The sequence below is a fragment of the Podarcis gaigeae genome, assembly GCF_964106915.1.
Source record: "Podarcis gaigeae genome assembly, chromosome: 10".
Classification (NCBI taxonomy): domain Eukaryota; kingdom Metazoa; phylum Chordata; class Lepidosauria; order Squamata; family Lacertidae; genus Podarcis; species Podarcis gaigeae.
In genome coordinates this window covers 59,674,547-59,695,378 of record NC_139686.1, presented here as the reverse complement: position 1 = coordinate 59,695,378, position 20,832 = coordinate 59,674,547, and the positions used below count along the sequence as shown (strand labels likewise).

At 41.8% G+C, this 20,832-nt stretch overlaps 1 protein-coding gene across 2 annotated transcripts in view; it reads right to left on the bottom strand.

The window, feature by feature from the left end:
- Nucleotides 1-20,832, bottom strand: part of PLXNB2 (plexin B2) — a 330,952-nt gene that overhangs the window by 96,771 nt on the left and 213,349 nt on the right. For both annotated transcript variants that reach the window (XM_083698890.1, XM_083698891.1), the window contains exons 4-5: nt 2,579-3,695; nt 888-1,070 (exon numbers count right to left, since the gene is read on the bottom strand). In XM_083698890.1, the coding sequence (XP_083555016.1) occupies nt 888-1,070; nt 2,579-3,682 (1,287 nt within the window). In that variant the 5' untranslated portion in view covers nt 3,683-3,695. The remainder of the gene's footprint in view (nt 1-887; nt 1,071-2,578; nt 3,696-20,832) is intronic.

Genomic DNA, 20,832 nt, shown 5'->3' with positions numbered 1-20,832 from the left:
AAATGTAGTTTGCACAAACCATAGCTTTCCCATTTCAAACACAGCAGTGAACTGGTCATACAAGGAGACAAGGAAGAGCAGTAATATAGCTCATCGTCAATGGCTATAGTTATCTGCTGGGAATGGGACAAAAAAAGATACATTAGTATGAGGGAGAACTCTATCAGGCTTTGATTAAATGAAGACTTTGGTTGCCCTAACTCTACTAAATAACAACGGCAACAAATGGAAGGTGTTCCAGGTTTCTGCAAGGCTAATGGGTTTATGTTTATTTGAATTTTAATGCACACACAGGTACAGCTTTGAGAAGGACATACAGTGGTACCTCAGTTTAAGAACAGTCCTGCTTATGAACGATTCGGTTTATGAACTCCACAAAACCGGAAGTAGTGTTCTGGTTTGCGATGTTTACTTCGTCTACAAATGGAAACCGAACGGTGGAAGGGCACCCATAGTGAAGGCCTCATTAGGGAAAGCACACCTCGGTTTAAGAACAGATTAGGTTTAAGAACGGACTTCGTAAACTGAGGCACCACTGTATTTGAACATGGTTTTATTGATTTTGGGCTGAAATATGTTCACATATTTTGATTTCATGGTGTTCAGGAATGGTTATTTTTATGATTACTTTTAATTCTGGGGTTCAATACGTCACTATTGCCACAATACATATAAACAAATTGTTTGAATATGATTATTGAATTTACTTCATGAAATACTTTACTGAAAGTTTGTTCCGTTTAAAAGTCAAGGAAATTACCGGATAAACCTTTTATCTATGGCAGATTCATTCTGGCCATAGCTTTCTTATATTGCAAAAATAGGCCACGCTTCTTTTTTAAACAACAACAACAACAACAACAAAGCATTTAAGACATTGAGGTTACCTTCAGGATTCTGCCGTCCGATGTCCCAACAAATGCTACTGTATGCGTGTTCTCTACGGCAAAGGTCACTGCAGTTAAGTCTATACCCTTCTTCTTCAATAAAGGTTCTGTAGTAATTCCCTCTCTGCTTCCCAGAGGGTATGGTAAATGTTCAGAACCACATGGAAAGGCTTGGCTTGAATTCTAAAAAATGAAGCAAGAAACAGAAACACAACAGTCAGATGGGTGATAAACTCTGAACTTTGAAACTAGGGCTGAAATCCAACCCACCCCCCTCTTTTATGCCACACTATGTGTAGAGGGGGTTTGACTGGGTGGAGACACCCCTCTGCTCAACTTGCATCACTGCTGGTGCAGATCTCCCCTATCCTTGCTAGTTGAAGGTCCCACAGGTGGGGGATGAGACCTCAGGTGGCTTATGATCCATCCCTGACCTAAGGTGGTTGCAGAAATATCTCAGGTATCCCCTGGACAAAGGTTCTTTGGGCTGGATATATGGTATGGGTGGGACCCAAATTCAAACTGATGCATGTTGTGATGTGGAAACTCCTCTCTGCATATCTTAAGCAGGGCATCCATATGAAGATGTTTGGATGTGAGGGTCCTTAGTTAGTAGGAAAGCCCTTCCTTGAAGAGGCTGTATCAAGGGATCATGGACCATGCTTGGGTTGGAAGGCACTGCGGTTGGTCTTAGGGATAGGAAGGCACAGAAAACCACCCCACTGGAAATCCTTTTTTATTTTCTCTATGGGAGATTCCCCTCCCCACCACCACCACACACAGTTTTTCAAATTGAAAAATGGGATATTTAGGGGATACTTTAAAAAGTCTCCTGTGTAATATTTCCCCCTTTTAGAATGAGGGAAATCATTTTATAGCTTTTTATTTTTTTTAAAGAAATACAAGATAGAAAATATTAAAATCTGGCCACACTCAAATCCAAGGTGAATTTCTGGATGTAAAGGACACTAATGTACATGATAGGAAGCGTTTTATTTTATTTTTAAAAGAGTCGTCCATAATTTCACTGGGTTTCAGATACAAGCTATAAAAGCTAGTACAGTGGCACCTTGGTTTACTAACTTAATCCGTTCTGAAACCAAAAGTGTTCTTAAACTGAGGTGCGCTTTCCCTAATGAGGCCTCCCGCCGCCGATGCCCTTCCACTGTTCAGATTCCATTCTTAGACCGAGGTAAAGTTCTCAAACCAAGACACTATTTCCGGTTTTGCGGAATTGAGAAACCATATTGTTCTTAAAACGGACTGTTCTTAAACCGAGGTACCACTGTAATGATGTTGTGGAGAATGCGGCAAGATTTTTGAGTGACGCTATGAAATTATGTCACCATAGGTCCTGAGAGTCCATGCTTGGACAGTTTTATCCTAAAGTATCTCCTACTATGTTTCATTGTCAATTGAATATTAACCTGACTAAGTACAATTTAGTATAAAACAGTGCTATAACATTGCCAGGGAAGAAGAAAAAAGATTTCACATGTTATGCAAAAAATATCTGGAGCCGAAAAGACCTGTGCTGAAACATTTTAGATTCCAGCTCCCAGGTCTTACACTTTTGTTTCACAGATTTAAAATGTGTTTCTAAAACACAGGGTTTTCAACCTTTCTGTCCCTCGCTTTTCAAATAAATAAATAAATAAAGGAAAAAAATTGTTTTAAAGCTTTCATATTACCGGGTGAGACTGAGAAGTGCACGGAGCGGTTTCTGTTCGGAAAGGTTTGTAAAACACGTTCCGTTTATCCTTCATATAGCATTGCTCCCGTTTTTCCTCCATTTTTTGGTTGATCTTCTCCAAGGAAAACACACACATGGCAGATTCCACAGAGTTATTGTCTTTGTTGATCCTCCTGAAAAGTGCAATGAGCATTTTGTCCTCTGAGGAGGCGCCATCCTCTGGCTCTGATGATGCTGGACCCTGCCCAGGCACAGAGGCATAGACAGCATTACACTGGTTGTAAGGGCCACTGGCATCTTTACATTCCAAGTCCATTTCAAAGTAGGAATGGTACTGTTCATCTTCCTTGCAAAGCCGCCCAATTACTGTCCGGTTCTTAAGGGGCTGCTTTTCATACTGATTGAAAATGAAATACACATATTGGCTGTCTTCAAAGATGTACAGAAACTGCTGCGTGCTTGAGGAAGGGTAAGTTGATTTGATCACAGCAGGCTCTGCATAGAGTTCAAAAATGTCTTTCCCATCCCCGTCGAAAAGTTGCCGAGTACTGATTATGATCCCATTGTCACTTGGTCCATTTCCCTTTCCCACAAACATCATTCGGCCTTTTTTCAAAGAGGTGATCAGCCCCACTGTGGCTACCTCCTCGTCGTTGCTTGCAACAAACGATTTCTCCCCGCTGCCGTTCTCATAGTAAACTATCTTTGAAATGTTCTCAAGCTCTCTTATGCAACAGATGCCCTTAAACAGGCTCCCGCAAACCACAATTTGTCCCTCTTGTGTGTCCAGCAAAAATATCTTATTGTAATTGTCAGTATCTTTTGCTTCGGTACACTGGTTTGCATCAATGGGAGGTGTGCACATTTTGTTATCAAGTTGTGGCCCAGTTGATACCTCACCCACGGACGGATAGGGTTTCAAGTCACTCGTAAGCTGATGAAGGGCATTTACTGCACCTAAATAGACTGTCCCCGTTTTGTGGTTCACCGTCAGGTGGTTCAGTTCTGTGTTGGTCAGAAACGAATCCCATTTCTTAGGCCTCAGTGCACAGGTCAAACAAGAGAAGCTCAAAATGCTCAGGGTCCAAATCCAAACAGCCATTTCTGTGCGATACCTGAGAAAGAAACATATGAAATATATTACTTCTAGATAAAAATGAGATTTGTTCCCGCATAATATTGCTAAGGAATTAAGATATTTGGCAAAAAAATCACAATCAACGGAGAAGGTTCAGTCGGCTTTGTTATTAATAAGAGGAACTAAACAGAGCTGCCCTCTATTGCTGCTACTTTTTTGTGGTAGCAATAGAGGTTCTAGCAATAAATTTGAGATTGCAAAGCGGTATTGAGGGTATCATGGTTGAAGGAACGGAGCACAAATCGAATCGTTTTGCAGATGATGTGCTTTGAATACTTCAGAACGCGAGCATTAAAATAAGAGTTTAAATCCCTTCTCAAAAATAACAGGCTTAAAAAGAAATTATAATAAATAAGTTATACTGCCCATCAGTGTCCCTCATCAGGAGCATGCTTGGTTATATAATAATTAAGGCTTCAACTTATCATATGGTGAGTTTAAATTCTTCCCTCTAATTGCTACTGCCAAAATTAATCAGCAGTGGCGAAGAAAGTGTGGCTGGTTATTGTGTGGAAATGGTACTGGTAGGAATTGGGGTGGGGGTTTGGCATAGCACTGACATTTTCAACAGCAGCTATGTTTCTTAGAATCCAAAATTCTGCCATTTATTTATTTTGCTTGTCCCCCCCCCCAAGTGTATAACCTCCTCCCCCACCTCCCCCTTCTACACCAGGAATTGTTCGAAGTGGCTGACAAATAGCAACAAAAACCAACAAACAAAACCCCAATGATTAAAGCACAAAATATTGAACTAAAGCCACAGCCCACATCCCTCGCTCCTGCAAACCCCAATTCACAGTCAATTTTTCTGCACTCCCTGGTGGGCAGGAAACATTGCAACAAAACAACAACACCACAAACTGGCTTATAAGTATAAAACCAAATTTACTAGAATAATAGCTAGAATAGAGATAGACTTGTAACCATTCAAACAACCAACATACTAAGGTGCCATGTGCAAGACAAAGCCTGGAGATACTGTAAACATGGAGTGGATAAATGTACAACTCTATCTTAACAAGTTACATGTGCAGTAAACGTTATACAGACTGGATAAATGAACCGTTCAACAAGTATCGTAAGTCCAATCACAGAACGGCAGCCCTGTGGCGCCACAACGGCAAGGGTAGCACACTGGAGAATATGGAAAAGTTTTTCAAAGCTTTTTCAAAGATTGATCTGGATGAGATGTTCTTCAATGGGTCTTGAGTTGGAAACACAAAGCCGTATGCATGGATCAAATCAATCACGGGAAGGCAAATCAAAGCCACCACCCTGGTAAGAATAACGCCAGTGGGCAAAAGGAGACCTGTTCTCTGGATATATTACAGGTTTTGCTACATGCTTCATCAGTCCAAAAAGCCAGTAATACAAAATGGTTTGCTCAGGATAAAGAAAATATTCACAGGCACAGCAGGAAACATTGACATTGCAATGGCCTGGTTCACACAACATACTAAGCCAAACTTTGGCTTTGCGCAAGGGTACATACGGGCTCTTGGGAGAGGAACTTGTAGCTGCCTTGCTCTTCCTTGCCACATGAAGCTAAGCCAAGGTTTGGCTTAGTGTGCACTCTGAATCGGGGTTTGTGGTTAAACTCTCTCCTCATTAACCCTAAACGGTAACCAAGAACAAAGGTTACAGCTTGTGGTTAGTGAGGCCATCTCTTAACCTCGGTTTAGCGCTCAGTGCAGCACAGTGCAGTAGCAAAAAAGGCTGGGGAGAAGCAAAGCACACGCCAAGCTCTTCTCCATGAGCCCAGGAATCAACATTTGTGCTTAATATGTTGACCAAATAAAGCAATATGTAACTCAGGGAGCAGCAAATGACCTACGTTTCTAAAAACCAGTTGTGTTGCTCAAATGACAGCTAGTGTTGCTTATGAGAATACGTGGCTCTCTCTCGTTTACTACCACCTTAGCAGTGTGTTTACAAAATTCAAAATTCACCAGCAGATCACATAGCATGTCCATGGCTACAGCCTGCACCAAAAAAATCACGCATCCACGGTTGCGTGGGGCCGCAACGGTGTAAAAACATGGTTACAAAGCACGGATCCACATGGATCCTCAGGATTTTTGCATTGGGTCACCCCAAATTCACCATTAGATCACATAGCATGTCCATGGCTACAGCCTGCACCAAAATAATCATGCACCCACTGTTGCGTGGGGCCGCAAGAGTGTAAAAACGTGGTTACAAAGCACGGATCCACATGGATCCTCAGGATTTTTGCATTGGGCTACCCCAAATTCACCGTCAAATCACATGTCTGTGGCCACAGCATGAACCACAAAAACCATACATCCACTGTTTCGTTCAGAATATTTTTTTTCTTGTTTTCCTCCTCTAAAAACCAGGTGCGTCTTATGGCGCAAAAAATACGGTAGTTTTAAGGCAAGCCAGCTTTCTCAGCTTAACTTCCAGCTGTAATCTATGGATAATCATACTACCTTAAATGTATGTTTCAAGAACTAACAGGAGACGGCACACAGAACGATCTGATCATTCATGAAAAAGTACTACCCAGTAATGCTATTTTCTCAGTGCTGATTCGATTCAAGCCCAGACATGGGAGAGTGTTGGCGCCCACACCCGGTCGGCACATCTAACACAGTGATCAGCGGCAGCCAAGCTAACTCAAGCTATGTGGCTTTCCTCAAACTTGCCATACAGTACTTGGTTGCACCAAACCAATGCAAGAACCCAAAAACCCAATGCAAGAACCCAACGCAGGATGTTCACTGAACTACTGGTTGGCTGCCCTACGTGGATTATGTACAACAGCACTAGTGTCTCTGTTCCTTTATTAACGCAAGCATTTCTCAATCATGTTCTCAGCTTCCAAAAGGCACTGAAGTAGTATGTAACGCAAGACTTGTGGATGCCAAAAATCTTGGTTGAAATTAGCTTCATACACATACACTCATGCATTAGCAAACCCGGTCTTCTTGCAGTCCACCAGGGTCGATAAAAATAAATTAGTTTTAAAAAACAAATAAAAAAATTGGATTTTTTAAAAAAATTAAATTAGATTTTAAAAAAAATTAAATTGGATTTTTAAAATAAAATGCTTCTGGAGGAAAAATCTTTCTAAAGATAGTTTTATATTTAAGTTACATTATATTCCAAAGGCTATTCATCAGGAAATAAGGATTTGTTTTAAGCTTTTCATGTGTGCTAAAACTTGCTCTAAGTTTTTTTTAAAAAAATTGTCTAACCACATCAGTTAACAAACATGGATACACATGCTATAATGTTATTGATTTAGTTAAACACATTGTTTAAATTTTTATTAAGGAAATGATTATTTTTCTCCTTCCAATAAAGTACAGCAGAAAAGCTGTCCAAATATAAAGAGTTAACTTATTAAACCTCACAATAATTTCATAATTATCTGTCTATGTATTTCTAATAGTATAATCAAACCAGGAATTTTTGATATAACTGTAAAAACTACTCTGAAAATTTATTATTCCAAAAATGAAACCTTCATCTGGTTGTAAATATTAAGATTATACCAGCAAGAATGTGTCTTTCAATAAAAATAAAAATAAAATCAAGTCTTACTGACTAGTGATTTAAATTGATTTGATTTATATCAAATCCATCCTGCAGACCGCGTACTCCAAATCCCAGTTTTCTTCTTCTTTTGAGCAGCCTGCTTCTGCTGCTCTGATGCCTTTCTGCATCAACAATTGCTTGAGACCCAGCTGGTTTTTTACTAAGCTCTAATATACAATCAATAAAGCCCGATTAATGAACTCGCAAGCAACATCATACAGTGGGAGTACATGCACCTTCAGGAGCAACCAACACTCCACCAGCTATTCCAGAACACTAATTCAATATGCATGCAAGTCTGGCAGGTGGTATGCTAGCAGCTGTGCCTGTGCCCATATTTAAAGCAGAAGAAATAAAGCAGGGAGAACTGGAGGTGTGGGTAGGTCCAGGCTGGGTGGAGATTAGAATAAGTTAGAGAAACCTGCAATTGGATTTCATGAACTTGACTGGATGTTGGGATTCCTGAGCACACATTCTGTGATGAGCCACAGAAATGCCTTTCGAAAATGATCCCCATACAAAAATAAAAACAACAACAGAAATGATCATCTGCATTTTTAGGCAAAATCTGCAATCAGGTGAGCTGGCAGAAATCTAGCGTCCTTTTCACAGATATCACGCCCCCCACCAATGCATATTCAGTTCTAATGTAATGATTTGCATGTGTAACTGCTTGGCGGACACCGTTCTGAATGATCTTCAGTAAAATGTTATGCTGGGACCAGATCCGTGATGACTGAATTTCAAGAAAATTTATACAGTGGTACCTCGGGTTAAGTACTTAATTCATTCCGGAGGTTCGTTCTTAACCTGAAGCACACTTTAGCTAATGGGGCTCCCGCTGCCGCCGCGCCGCCAGAGCCCGATTTCTGTTCCCATCCTGAAGCAAAGTTCTTAACCCGAGGTACTATTTCTGGGTTAGCGGAGTCTGTAACCTGAAGCGTATGCAACCCGAGGTACCACTGTATTAGCTTTGAGGATTTCTCTGGTGTTTCAAGTGTTTCCATCCACCCACCTTTACCTTCCATAATGCTATTGATGTTTTCTCTCCTCCATCACTTTAAATTATTTTACTCCACCCTGAGGAGGAGGAGGAGTTTATCTGGCAACCTAGAATATACAGTGGTACCTCGGGTTACATACGCTTCAGGTTACACACTCCGCTAACCCAGAAATAGTGCTTCAGGCTAAGAACTTTGCTTCAGGATAAGAACAGAAATCGGGCTCCGGCGGCGTGGCAGCAGCAGGAAGCCCCAATTGCTTAAGTGGTGCTTCAGGTTAAGAACAGTTTCAGGTTAAGAACGGACCTCCAGAATGAATTAACCTGAGGTACCACTGTTCAGGGAAGGGCTCTTCCTCTCTGTGTTAGTAACCTCAGTGGCTTCCAAACCACAGATGTCCTGCCCCTTGCAAATAATGACAGGCCTGCAAAGCTATTATTCAGAGGAAGGGAAATCGGGGGAAAGACTATGTGATCCAGCAGTCTCAATTCCAATCATTAATCACCCAAGAATTCACAGCTGACATGCTGAGGAGAGGATTTGGAAAGCTCAAAGGAAGCTCAAGCCAGAACCAAAAGCTCTAGACCGGCAAAGACAAATGTCAGGCCTCAGAGACAGCAATTTAAGACAAGGAAACCTAACCTAGAAAAGCAGGGACTAACACAAGGGTGGGTGTAAACAGCACAGGGCACCAAAGGAAAAAACATGTTGTGGGGGGAAGAGAATCTGGTCGTCTGTGCCAAAACAGAAGTCTTAAGTTGGCAGAAAAGTGAACTGCTTGCCGGAGCTGCCTGACTCATCAGTTCCACTGGCTAATGAGACCAAAAAAAGTCAATATCCAATCTGCAAGAAAGTTTCAGGCAGGAGAGGAAAGAGTCATATGCCTGTGTCCATACTGACATTTCTAACCACCCACTAATTCTGCTCCTTCCTGGCAGCGATCACTGTATTTTTATGACTAGATACATAAACGGGGGTAAATGATAGTGCACATAACTTCCTTTGGGGTCTTAAACCCGGCAGCTGGAGGATAAAAAACTATGAAGGCTTTAAGTTAAGGAGAGCACCTAGTAAAGCAGGAAGATGACACACAACTGCAGCACACTTTATTATACTTTAACTTCGACAAAGGTCTGCCCAGGATACGGGAGACTTCTGAGCAACTTTGACAGCGGTCTCATCTCATCAAGCATTTGTTTACCGTAAACATTTGTCAGTCGCATTTCCTAAGGTACAGGGAACATAAAAGCAAAAATACCACAAAATAAAAAAGAAAGAAAGAAAGTCAGCACTGGAAAGCAAGTGAATCTTAGAAACTATGCCAGAAGCTAAGCAACAGAGGTGCAGAGAACATCCCCTTCAAAAAGGCCACCAAAACAGGGTATTATGCACTGCAAGAATAAGATCGCTCTGGAACAAATGGAGAGTTTGCCTTTCTAACTGTAGTAGCAGGGTCATAAAGGTCTTTTCTGGCAATGTGGAGGTTGGATGGTTGCATGGTTTTCAGAGGCATGCTGGGCAATGAAACAGGTCAGACGATGGAGGCGCAATTATGACTACAGGTGAGAGCTCACAATTATGCCTGACCATGCGGAAGAAATCTTATTGCCAAATGTGAGGTCATGCACAACCAAGCTGCACTGGGTGCCTAATCGCTACCAGGCCCTATTTAAGATGCCGATTTTGGTGGGACCCAAGTATCTGAAAAGGCATCTTTTCCATTTCCTACGTCTTAAGGAGAAGCGCTGCTCGTAGCTCAATCAACAGTTGCCATTCACTATGTGACAATGCAGAGCAGGGCCTTCTCTGCTATGGCACCCTGGATAAGGAGCTCCCTCCTACTGGGTATGCTGTTGCCCCCACTGTTAATAGTTTGATATCAAGCTAAGATGTGTCTTTTCCTTCAGGTCTATAGAGACAACCAATTTAAAGATTTTTTCCCCCTGCTGCTGGATTAATGTTTTGCTACATCTATTGGTTTAATTTGGCTATGTTCTATTTGCCGTGTAGCATTTTAACGAAATGCTGTGTGCCCTGAGAGCCTCTGGCTTGAAAGATGGGTGGTGATAATAGCAAAAAGCATGCACCACAGCCCTCCATGTGCTGCCAGACTATATTCCCACCATCCCTGACCACGGGAAATACTGACTGGGGCTGAAGGGGCAACATTATCTGGAAGGCCACGGATTCCCCACCTTTGTTCTAAACTGTTGTAAAAAAAAATGTGCAGAAAAAGTATAAGTAAGTGTAGGATTATTAAGCCTTCGGTGACCTCCTTCCTCACCGTTTGCACTCAGCTTCAACACCACACAGACACCCAGTATCAACAATTTCAACTTCACAGTATCAACAATTTCATTAAGTAGAGCCTAATCCATGAAAACCTGTGGAAAATTTCAAGTCTAGAAAGTATGTAATGTGGCAGGCGAAGGAGTGCCTAGACCGTCCTTGTGGTCCAGTATATGATTAACAAGTGATATGGATGTACACACAATGCCAGCCAATTTCTATTATTCTTCCCACTTTACAAACAGCATCATGCAAGAGATTCAGTGTCATCCAGTGCTAGCCAGTGAGCTCTGCAGCTGAATGAGAACGTGAATCTGGGTTTCTCACAGCCAAGTTCAGCTACTGCATCTCAGGGTTTATCTTTGGCTCCTCTCTTTCCAGGTACAGTTCCATACTTAAAAGCTCAGTATCCAAGAATTTCTTTGTTGCCCCAGAGTCCCGTCCCCCTGCAAAATCCCACTCTTTGGTGCTTAACTGGAGCAAACATCAGTTTGGGTTTTCTGTGGATTGACGTTTGCTCTGATTAAGCTTTAAAGAGTGGGTTTTCCCAGGGAAAGCTCTGGAGCAAAATAATAATAATATTAAGGACACAGAGCTTTAAAGCCCTTGTGTCTGAAAAGAGCAGAGGAAAAGTGTGGATAAACCCTCACTTATTCTTAAGCCATTCCTTCGTCTGGGATTATGTGAGAAAGGGCTGTGCAAATGACAACACGTCCTTCCGTTTTCAAGAGATGACCCAGTTAAGAAGCCTTCAGCAGTGCCTAAATCTTGGTGTGCAAATACCCTCCTTTTGAGATAGGCATGCATACCATAACTGTCACACTGCAGTTTTCATGCATCTTTAGAAGTCATGAAATGGCACCCCATATGTTTAAGATGAAATGTAGGAAATAGACCTGTGAGATTTGTCCAAGGGCACAGAGGCAACCTTCTCTGGAATCTGACACTGAAACCAATCTTTGTTATGCTTTGGCCCTGGTGCCCTAAACCAATCTTTCCCTTCCACCCATATTTAAATCCCCAGTTCCACAGCAGTGGAAGTTCAGGGTCGCTCTCAGAAATCTCACAGAACTGTGAACTATAAAGAGCCTTTGACATAGCACCTGATTAGCTATGCAGTCCTTTTCAGCACCAAACTCAAGCTGTGCACAATTCTTTCCTCCTCCCTCCAAAACTATCAAGGCCCATCACTTGCCCAGGACATCTGCTGGGATTAATTGAATTGCAAAGTGCTCTTTCCTGAAAAACCTGTTCCTTTCCTGCCCCCTTTCACACCCTGCAAGGGTAGACTGTTACTCATTTAAAATTCCATTTAAGTTCATTCCTTTTTGCAGGAGGAAACCCTTCAGAGTTATTTCCAAGGGTCCCCAGTAAAGGAATGGCAGCATCAAGTTACAGAATAAAAATATGTACACCCTAAAAAGACCAAGGTTTCAAAGTACAGCAGCATTTTGGTGGTGCTTCCTCCTCAACAAAAGTCAGAAATGCCCTGCTTTTAAGAATAGCCTAGTAATTTTTGCATGCAAACCATTGCAGATGGCATAGTAGTTTTATTCCAAACCCTTAACCTTCACCTTTAGGAATGAAGAATGCAAGTTAAACAAAAGAAACAGTGAAATAATTTAAAATAGTTATTAATATGAGGCAATTGTTTTCAATACAGTGCGGCAATAATATTTCTTTTCCCCCTAACCAGGCCAGGTTTAAGACTCAATAACATAATTACATGTTTCTACTAAGTCCTATAGCTAAACAGAATTCGCAGAAGTGAACATGAAGGAAATGGGGAATGCAGAAAATGTCTCCAGAGAGCCAAGATCAGCTGGATATCTGAGTTTCAAAAAGTGCCATAACAAGCATTTTTCAGCTGTTGGGATCAAAATAATTTATAGCATTTTCTTCCTCAGGTGGGTTGCACTGATTCAAAAGGAAAGCAGTGTGCTTTTAAGGAATATGCCAGCAAGTTACGGGCAAGGCAGGATGAGGGCATTCCCAAGGATTTTCTTTTTTACTCTTTAGTTGGAAGAAACTACTATTCTAGGTCTACCACTCTGTAGTCCAGGCAGTGACGTTCCACTCACATCTGAAATGCTCAGTTCTTTCTCTGGCTCCCTTCAATGTTCAATTAACCTTGCTGCCACAAACAACTTCATATCCCACTCCCACCCCACTCCACCCACCTAAAAAGCAAAATAAAAACAAATAATGAAGAAGAAACATTGGACTACACTCCAGCATTAGTATACCATTGAAGGGGGTTGGACTAGATTAGTGTTTCCCAAACTTGGGTCCTCCAGTTGTTTTCGGACTACAACTTCCATCATCCCTAGCTAGCAAGACCAGTGGATGGTGGGAATTGTAGTCTGAAAACAGCAGGAGAGCAGACCCAAGTTTGGCAAACACTTAGCTAGATGACCCTGGGAGCCAGTGTGGTGTAGTGGTTAAGAGCAGTGGACTCGTAATCTGGTGAACCGGGTTCGCTTCCCCGCTCCTCCACATGCAGCTGCTGGGCGACCTTGGGCCAGTCACACTTCTCTGAAGTCTCTCAGCCTCACTCACCTCACAGAGTGTTTGTTGTGGGGGAGGAAGGGAAAGGAGATTGTTAGCCGCTTTGAGACTCCTTAGGGTAGTGATAAAGCGGGATATCAAACCCAAACTCTTCTTCTTCTTCTTCCAACTCCACAATTCTATGATTCCTCTAACTCCCCCTTTCCACCCTACCAAAAAGATCAGTAGATCTGAGCTACTTTAAAGGGCTGGTGCAACACCCATGTTCTCACAGTCCTGCTTCCTGCAATATGGGTATAATAATGATGGATTTGTGCCAGCAATGGATGGGTAATTTAAAAAAAAAAAGTTTACAATCTCTTTTTTAAAAAAAATGAAATAGGACCTGTCAGTCATAATAAAAATGAACCCCCACTTCGTTTGGGATACCTTTATCTAAGCAGAACCAAAAGAAGATGGCATTTGCAACCTCTCCAGGTAAGGTGAGTTTGAAGTTTGTTCTGAAAAGCAATAAAGAGGGAGACCAACCACACCAGGGCAACCCTGGGGGCCAGCACCAACAAGGCCCTGCCTGCCAACTGTAGACACATGGAGCCTTGGCGATGGAAGCTATCATGTAACTGATTCTGCCATTCCCCATTACAAGTAATTCTGGTCACAGCTGTTATTCCAGTATACCATTTAGGTTGTTCCTAATGTAAGGTTAATGCAATGTTACCAACATCCTGGGCAAACATGATATTGTCTCAGACCTATGGCTGAGCCTCTTTACTCTAGAAATCCCAAGGGACGGATTACTTGCACTTAAAAGTAATCGTGTGAATTCTAGAGCATTCTACATGAACCCATTTTGGTATGGCTCATTTCACAGTCTGTTCTCATAGATTGTCCTGTTACCAGAGCCCTGACAGGAATCAGCATTAGCTTTTTTTCCCTTTTCTTCTTTTTTAGGTAATAAATTATTCAGATCCATTATGCACTATTTATTATAGAAATCAATCTGGATAAAAATCTGAAGAAAATGGCCAGGCTACTTCCTTTATTGTATCAAGTATCAACACAAGTAATCAAATCTAGTCAGCCTGAATTTATTTCAAAGGGGAGATGTGGGTATCAGAAAAGGAATACTAGATAACCTGAAGACAATTATCTCATGTGTATAATTCTGACAGTTAGCAGAGGAAGAACATATGCATACACAAAAGTAGGACCCCCTCCCCAAAGTATTATTTTAAAAAACAGGTGCCCTTATCCAGAGAAGAAATTATGATATCAGTTTCTAGACTAGGAGCTGCAGGAGGAAAGAAAATATGCATCCAAATTATTGCCCACATGTGAATTTTGTTTATCTGTATTGTAATTTGATGCACATAGCCATCCCATCTCAATATCACATGTAAATATACATAAACAGAACCAGATGAGGGAAAGAGCGTTTCTAAGTTTGGAACTTCACGTCAACTTATGGAAATACTGTGTCACATCCATTAATACTACTTTATTACCAACCTCATCTTCCCAGGAGACTTGACATTCCATTTTGATAGCGGAAAAGAGCTCTGCATTTTATGATGTTCCAGAAGAGCCATTATTGCACTGCTTCATAAGGCTAAGTGCATTGCCAAAAATATGCTTCGCAAGACACTGCATTACCAAAAATATGGTTTCTGAACTAATATTTTGTTCAGAATAGTTGTTCCACAAGTGTATAAACTGAACTGTCAGTGGCGGTAAGTGAAAATTAGTAATGCTTTGTTAATATACCTGAGCTCTTACATGGTTAATTAAGTTTGATTAATATGGCTGTGAGTCAGATCCTAGGGACTACCAATACTCTATTCCAGCCACTGGAAAAGGGCAGGAATTCTATGCTTTTCAACAGAAGCAGAATATTCATGTTAGTTCTCTGCATGCACAGGATCTGTTTTCGTCACTAAAATCAACAGAGCGGTCTATCTGTACAGGATGCCCATATCAGAGCACACAAAAGGACTTGGCAATGGTGTCCCATCTAAGAAACACTGTTTCTTAATATTTCCATATAATAGATTTGCAATGTACAGCCACCATGATAGATGCCTTATGCATACATGTTTTGAATCAATGGAAAACTGGTTTTAGTTATATCTTCTCTATCTGCTACTCACTGGCTCATAAGTTGGTACTGGATGTCACCTCTCAACACTTAGCAGACAACTGTGGGCTCCTAGAAGACAGGAGCTCTGCCCACATCAAAGGGTAACATCTTAAAGACCACCTAGAATGGTGATGTGGGTTAAGTTTTCTACTTCCTCCAAGACATATATATATAGACCCCTTTAAAAAGTCTACGGAGGGGAAAACAGGAAAATGATGACACAAGCTTCAAGTTATTTTAATGCTATGTAGAAAAACAGCCGCGTTTTTAAAACCCTGAAATAAATCTCCCACAGCTCGAGCAACTGCTGCAAAATTCTTGTGGTAGGATGTAAATTGGGGGGAAGAGAGTTAAAGACACGTTGTGGACGGCATATTTACTACACTTATGCCCTGGACTTGAGTTGATGTTACCGCCGCAAGTAACACATACTCTTAACATACCAGCTATCAGCCATAGGCATTTTGGTGCAAACAGTTCAGTTTTGCCTCTTCTTCAAAAAGACACTAGAACCAAGGAGCTATGAATCTCATTTAGGAGACGTCTGAATAACAGTTAAGTGCATGCCCTGACATGTTTTGGGTGCACAGAGCAGAGACCGTCATGCAGACACAGGTCAGTGGACTAGTTGATATGGGGATAGTCTGCTTCTGAGAAAGATTCAGCCTACGTAAGAAATGAAATTGATAAAAGGTGCTCCCAGCTACCACTAACATCCAGTTAACCCTGATCACATATGGAAGCTATTATACCTGGACACTGAGGTCCAGCGCCGAGGGCCTGCTGGCGGTTCCCTCACTGCGAGAAGCCAAGTTACAGTGAACCACACAGAGGGCCTTCTCGGTAGTGGCGCCCGCCCTGTGGAACACCCTCCCATCAGATGTCAAAGAGAACATCAACTACCAGACTTTTAGAAGACATCTGAAGGCTTTTAATGTTTGATGAATTACTGTATTTTAATAATTTGTTGGAAGCCACCCAGAGTGGCTGGGGAGGTCCAGCCAGATGGGTGGGGTATAAATAATAAATCATCATCATCATCATCATCATCATCATCATTAGCTACCATCCATCTATCCCAGAAATGACCACTCCTGCCAGATAACTGGAATTGCCCCTTCATTCTCATCTGGATTCATTTCAGCTTGTTCAAACTCAGCCTCCAAGCACAAACTAAACACAACACAGCTGCACCTGGATGCTTATTTAACTAACTATATAGTGTCACCAACATATTCATTACACCAGCCCCCTCAAGTTCTAGTTTCCCAGCAGATTCACACTTATATTAAACCAGTGTTTCCCAAGCTCAGGTCTTCATCTGTTTTGGGACTACAATTCCCATCATCCCCGCCCACTGGTCTTGCTAGCTAGGGATGATGGGAGTTGTAGACCAAAAACAGCTGGAGACCTGAGCATGGGAAACACTGTCAGTTAAATAACTACTACTACTACTTGTTACCCATCCCTCACTGTGAGGTCTAAAAAAGGTAATACTTTAGGACACCCCCTGTTTCTATATTACCAGTGCTATTGTCAAAACTGGCTGATAGCCGCTCACCATGATTTCTGGTGCGTTTCTCTTCCAGTTCTATGTGGAGATACCAGGGATTAAACATGGGATTTTCTGTATGCAGAGCAGATGCTCTACCACTGAGCTATGGTAAAAATGTGCCAACTTGGAGGAAGCCGAGCTAGCATCACAGATGACGACCTCTAGGACAAGAAAAAGTATCCAACTAATCAAGAGCCAGACCCCAAACCCATAATTTCCTAAGCTGGTTTAGTCAAAAATGTGACTCATCATATCCAAAGAAGCTGCTCAAGAGGTTCAGAACTATAAAGAGGGGAGAATTTCTTTTGTCAACTTGTGTACACAGTGCCACTGAAGCCATCTTGGCTTGGCTTAGGAGCAGTGTGTTGTCCAGATGTATGTTCTACTATACATTCAATTACCTTCCTTAGCAAGGGAAGCTCTGAGATGGATGCAGAGCTGGTGAAATTATCCCAGTCTAAATGTGGCTTGAGGAAGTCTGCTTATTTAAAATCTAGTGTTCCCTGCCACTCTAGATTTTGTTCAGCCACAATCCATCAACTCCAGCTAGATAGGTCAAGACGTGGGTGGCGCTGTAGTCTAAACCACTGAGCCTCTTGGGCTTGCCAATCAGAAGGTCAGGAGTTCGAATCCCCATGATGAGGTGAGCTCCCGTTGCTCTGTCCCAGCCCCTGCCAACCTAGCAGTTCGAAAGCACGTCAGTGCAATAGGTACCACTGCAGTGGGAAGGTAAACAGCATTTCCGTGCACACTGGTTTCCGTCACGGTGTCCCGTTGCGCCAGAAGTGGTTTAGTCATGCTGGCCACATGACCTGGAAAGCTGTCTGTAGACAAACGCCGGTACTCTTGGCCTGAAAGCGAGATGAGCGCTACAACCCCATAGTCACCCTTGACTAGACGCAACCTTTACCTTTTTTTACCTAGATAGGTAAATGGTCAGAGTAGGTGAAAGTTGTAGTATAGCAACTTTAGTATAGTATAGGTTCTTCTCCTTTCTTTAGAGAATCTTGTTTTCCCCTCTTTGAAAATAACCCACCTCTTGAGTTAACATAACGAACTTTAGGCAACAACAACAAAAAAGGAATCACCAGCTCCCTCCTTATCCATATTTATGTATTCTGAAATGGGACAATAATAAGGATTAGAATGCTTCTAAAATACCAAAGACAACGTATTAGACAGCTGAAGAAATACAGGGAAGTACTTCTATTTATATTTACTGCTATGCAACAAAAATTCCTAACCGTTTGCTGAATTTGCACCATCAGCAGCTAAGCAGCGAACAGCAATGTTTAGTGGTTTAATCTGTCACAACTCCAGAGCTAAAAACTAAGCTCTAATGAATTTCCTGCAGCTGAAACAGTGAATTTATTTAAATACTCTCTTTACTATGAATTGCAAAACTATAAAACAAACAGACAAACATTTGTGCTTTCAACAGAAGCAGTCAGTCAAATTAAGAAAGGAGGACATTTTTCACTTGTGCTAAAAGTTTGTCAGATCAATTAAATTATGTGAAACGGCCACACCTGATTCTAAGGTGACAGATCCTCCTGATTAATATTGCTACGGTATTTGCTAAGCAAAAACAACTGCTTTCTCTAATGGAAAAAGAAAATTCTGCAAAAACATTAGGGAATCACATTTCATGCCTTCTTTTCCTTCCTTCTGAGAAACAGGGATTTCTGTCAAACAGTAGCCCCAGATCAACTTCAGTACCTGAAAATATGAAGTCATAGATCCACATTTGTTGATAACACAAGTCTTATCATAGCAGTCAAAGCCAGGGATTGTGGTTGCTCCCGGCTCATGCTAAGGGAGGAAAGAAGCAGGCGCCATTGGCTTGTTCACAGTAAACCATTAACTATACTTTAGCCTTCTGGAGTATTAACTCCAACTGAAATATGCTACTGGGCAGGGGCGCAGCAGGTCTCTACGTCAGCTGTATTGTTTAATGTTCTAACCGTCACTTTTCCAGCGGTGTTAGCATACCAGCACATCTGCCCAAGCCAAAGTTGTTTCCTTGGGTTAAGGAGGAAATCTGGCGTGCTTTGGCTACAACTAAAGTTACATCATCTCATGCCCTCTTCTACATTTCACAGATGAAATTAGGCAAAGCTACCTGAGCAACCTCCCCACAATGCATCACTGAAAGCTGTTCCATGTCTGTTGTACAATGTATTAATGTTTTCTTCTGAAGTAGGCTGCCTTAGTAAAACTGACTGTGGCACTTTTCCTCCACTACAAAGCAGCTTGTGCTTAAAAACAATAATTGCAACTCAAAGCACGTCCAGCAATAATTTACTATGTGGCTAGGGAGTTATGGTGACATGGGAAGCAAGAGGCGCAAGAGCATTTTAAGTTCAGGTGAATTCACTGTCATGCAAAGTTTTCCTGGAACAGATGTTAAGCTAACTGGGGGAAAGTTCAATAGTTCCACCCCGGATCCATGCTTTATTGTTACCATTTCAGTAGTGAATGATTTAAAAGGAAATCAAAAGCAATGAATTGTGGCATAGATAACTGAGTACAGTCATGCCTTGGGTTGAAGTAGCTTCGGGTTGAGAGTTTTCAGATTGCGCTCTGCAGTGACCAGGAAGTAACAGAACGCGTTACTTCCAGGTTTCGCCACTCGCACATGCGCAGACACTCAAAATGACATCATGTGCATGCGTGAAAGCAGCGAATCACAACCCGCGCAGATGTGGGTTGCGTTCGCTTCAGGATGCGAACGGGGCTCCAGAACAGATCCTGTTAGCATCTAGAGGTACCATTGCATTGCTGTATCAGATTGTGGTGGAAATGAATCTATTGGTGTTACAGTATCACCCCCCCAAAAAACCCACCCCAACTTTCTATTTTGTCCATTGTGAAACATGCTGGTAGCATTTGCTCGTGCTTTCTGATGGACTTCCTGGTTTTGTTTTTAAATGCGCACGTGAACAGGTACCTACCTGCATGCATGACGGGAATGGGAAAAAAAGAGGCTGTGTACAGCAAGGGCGGGGAGTGATTCCCAGGCAGGACCAAACATTTACATACATACGTTCTGTCATGCTCCAGAGTAGCAATGAATATGAAGAATTAAAAACAAAACAAAACAAAACAGGAATGTGCGGAAGCTAATGTGGCAATTGCACACACAGAAAACGGAATCTGCATGATCCATCTGCAGTATTGTCTGGAAGCACACTTACAGAAGGGAAATTTAAAGCCATCTAAATTCTCCACTACCGGTAAAGCAGGTTGGGTGCCACTAGCTCCATATTTCACCAATGACTTTCTTGTTTACAGTACAAAGGTCAACTTTTAAAGACTACATTTGGACTAAACAAATAAGGAACAGCTTTCCACAATATGCATATGGCTCTGTCTATAAGCATGACTACACAAATAGGAAACTGTTGAAAACTGTACAACACTCCCGAGTGAGCGAGAGATGCCTTTCTTCTTCTAAATTAGGAATCACAAGAAACCAAGCATGTCCTCTGGTTTTCACCTTTGTATTGCATTAATGAAAGCCACTGTTTAAGAGATTACAGGTACAGTAATTCTTTAAACCTAGCAGTCCATTTGCAAAACATAAGAGAACGTTTGAAACAAGAACAGAATTTAGAACAGAGATGCACCCAGTGGAGTAGCAGTTTATAAGCTGACAAATGCCCTGATCCTAACCAAGTTTACACAAGAGTAATTTTTACTGATTTCAGTTTAATATCCTGAAGCTGAGGCTCCCATACTTTGGCCACCTCATGAGAAGAGAAGATTCCCTGGAAAAGACCCTGATGTTGGGAAAGATGGATGGCACAAGGAGAAGGGGACGACAGAGGACGAAATGGTTGGACAGTGTTCTCGAAGCTACCAGCATGAGTTTGACCAAACTGTGGGAGGCAGAGGAAGACAGGAGTGTCTGGCGTGCTCTGGTCCATGGGGTCACGAAGAGTCAGACACGACTAAATGACTAAACAACAACAACAACATACTTGTTACAAGTTGGTGTGCTTAACATTGCAGCCTTTGTTAGGATGAGAGCACACATTTAAAATCATGGGGGGGGGGG